The sequence below is a fragment of the Pteropus vampyrus genome, unplaced genomic scaffold, assembly GCF_000151845.1.
Source record: "Pteropus vampyrus isolate Shadow unplaced genomic scaffold, Pvam_2.0 Scaffold90, whole genome shotgun sequence".
NCBI lineage: Eukaryota > Metazoa > Chordata > Mammalia > Chiroptera > Pteropodidae > Pteropus > Pteropus vampyrus.
Window position 1 is genome coordinate 1,406,422 of NW_011888871.1, and position 1,859 is coordinate 1,408,280.

The following is a 1,859-nucleotide window of genomic DNA, read 5'->3' on the forward strand; positions in this document are numbered from 1 at the left end:
GGCGGGACTGTCAAGCCGGCGGGTGATGGCGATGCGGGGAGAGAGGCGTGGTGGGCGCGGCTCCGGGCAGCGGCAGGAAGGGAGCCGGGTGCTGGACCGCTCTGCGTCGGGACTGCCGGACGCCCAGACCCACGCGGGTGACAGCGCTGCGTGGGCTCGGCACACGCACACACACGCACACGCACGCCGGGGAGAGTGAGCGAGTGTGCTGCCCACCTCGGTGTCCGTGTCTCCGCTGTGACTTTGGACCAGGGTTTCACAGGACATCCCCGCTGAGGGAAGCCGAGTGAGGGACACACGGAAGCTCTGCCATCGCTCCCTGCAGCTGCGTGGGACACACCGCCCACTGAGCGCTTCGTCTTAGAAAGGAAGCTGCAGTTAATCACAGACGCCTTAACTTGCTTGTTCCTGTCCCCCTCACGCCCCTCCATCGGGTCGCGGCTGTGGGTGCGACTGTGGCGTTCGCTGACGGCCGTGGGGCGTGGCCTGCACCCCAGCCTCGCAGGACGCGATGACCCTCGCATCAGGATGGGAATGACGCCGCCGTCGCTGTCACCGCTGGACGGGCTGGGTGTGAGCGTGTCGGGGCGCAGGGAGCGTGTCGGGGCGCAGCGAGAGCCAGCGGGAGGGCCGCTTGGTGTCCACAGCGTTTCTCTGGGTCGGGCCTAAGCACGCGGAGCGAACGTGGTCCTGCGTCCACGTAGGGAATGGCCGCCGCCGCCAGCCCAGGTCGTTCGGGCAGGCTGTTGCCGCTCGGGTGATCTGGGTAATTGCGAAATCGATACCTCGCTTCGCCTCCACTGAGGAAGCTTCAGCCTCTGCTCCTCAGTCATTTCTCTGAAACGCTGAGTGTCCATCCCTCTCTCTCCTCTTTTCGATTGCACCCTGTTTTAAGGGCACCGCCTCTGTAGGAGGCAGGCCAGGCTGTGGTATCCACCTGCGACGTAGTTAAAATGAGCACGGACCCCTCTGGCAGACGCTGCCCAGAAATTAATTATCACACAGAAAGCGAGTCCATCAGCCTTCGTTATCATGGTAATGAAATCACTACCACCTAAACACGCAAGGAACTCGGCCATGCCACTGCTGAGTTCCTGCTGAATAAACCGAGAAAAATATTACAATTTACTCTCCAAGGAAATTCATTGTTTAATACAATCTCTGTGTTTTTCGGTTGAATAGGCGAGCAGAGTTACCTGGAGAGATGCGAGTGGCTCAGGGTCCTTTGCCGCTAAGGACGGATGAGAGGCCCTTTCATGTTTTCTCTTAGCTGTTACTTTGTGTTCCATTGAGGTATAAAGTCTATATTCTGGAGAAGAAGAACTACTAGGACTTTAGAAAATATACAGCCTGGCCCTGGCACCCCTACCTGCCTCACGACGCGCACCGAAGCGACGTGGCCTCTGCAGTCCTGTGCTGTAACGATGAACCTATGCGAACCTCTTGGGACAGTGCTTCAAAATGTGAATTAGGATGGTCCCTGATTCAGGCCCATAGACTGCAAAGTAGCCGTGGCCCGGAGTAGTTATTTGCCTTCAGAAACGGAGCATGTCAATTGCCTTGAGCCTCTGCTCACTGGATTCTGAGTTTGTGGGCAGTAACTGAAGTTTTCAAAACGAGTTTCTAAAGGGCTTCGGCCCTTCGCAGGCTGTGGGCCCTTCTGAAACAGGCCTCTTTTGCTCAGGGCTCCTCTGTGTTTTCTCGTTTCAAGAGCCGCCATATTTCACTGCTGAACCCGCGAGCCGGATCGTGGCGGAGGTGGAGGAGACCGTGGACATCGTGTGTCACGCCATGGGTGAGTGCGGGGAGGCCACCGGCGAGCGGCCGCGAGGCGGGGCAGTAGACACGGCCTTTCCCGG

At 58.7% G+C, this 1,859-nt stretch overlaps 1 protein-coding gene across 1 annotated transcript in view; it reads left to right on the forward strand.

Annotated features, from left to right (window-relative positions):
• The window catches only part of SDK1 (sidekick cell adhesion molecule 1), a 200,020-nt gene that overhangs the window by 17,232 nt on the left and 180,929 nt on the right, over nucleotides 1-1,859 (forward strand). The window contains 1 exon segment of the mRNA XM_023532757.1: nucleotides 1,712-1,795. Within this exon segment, the coding sequence (XP_023388525.1) occupies nucleotides 1,712-1,795 (84 nt within the window).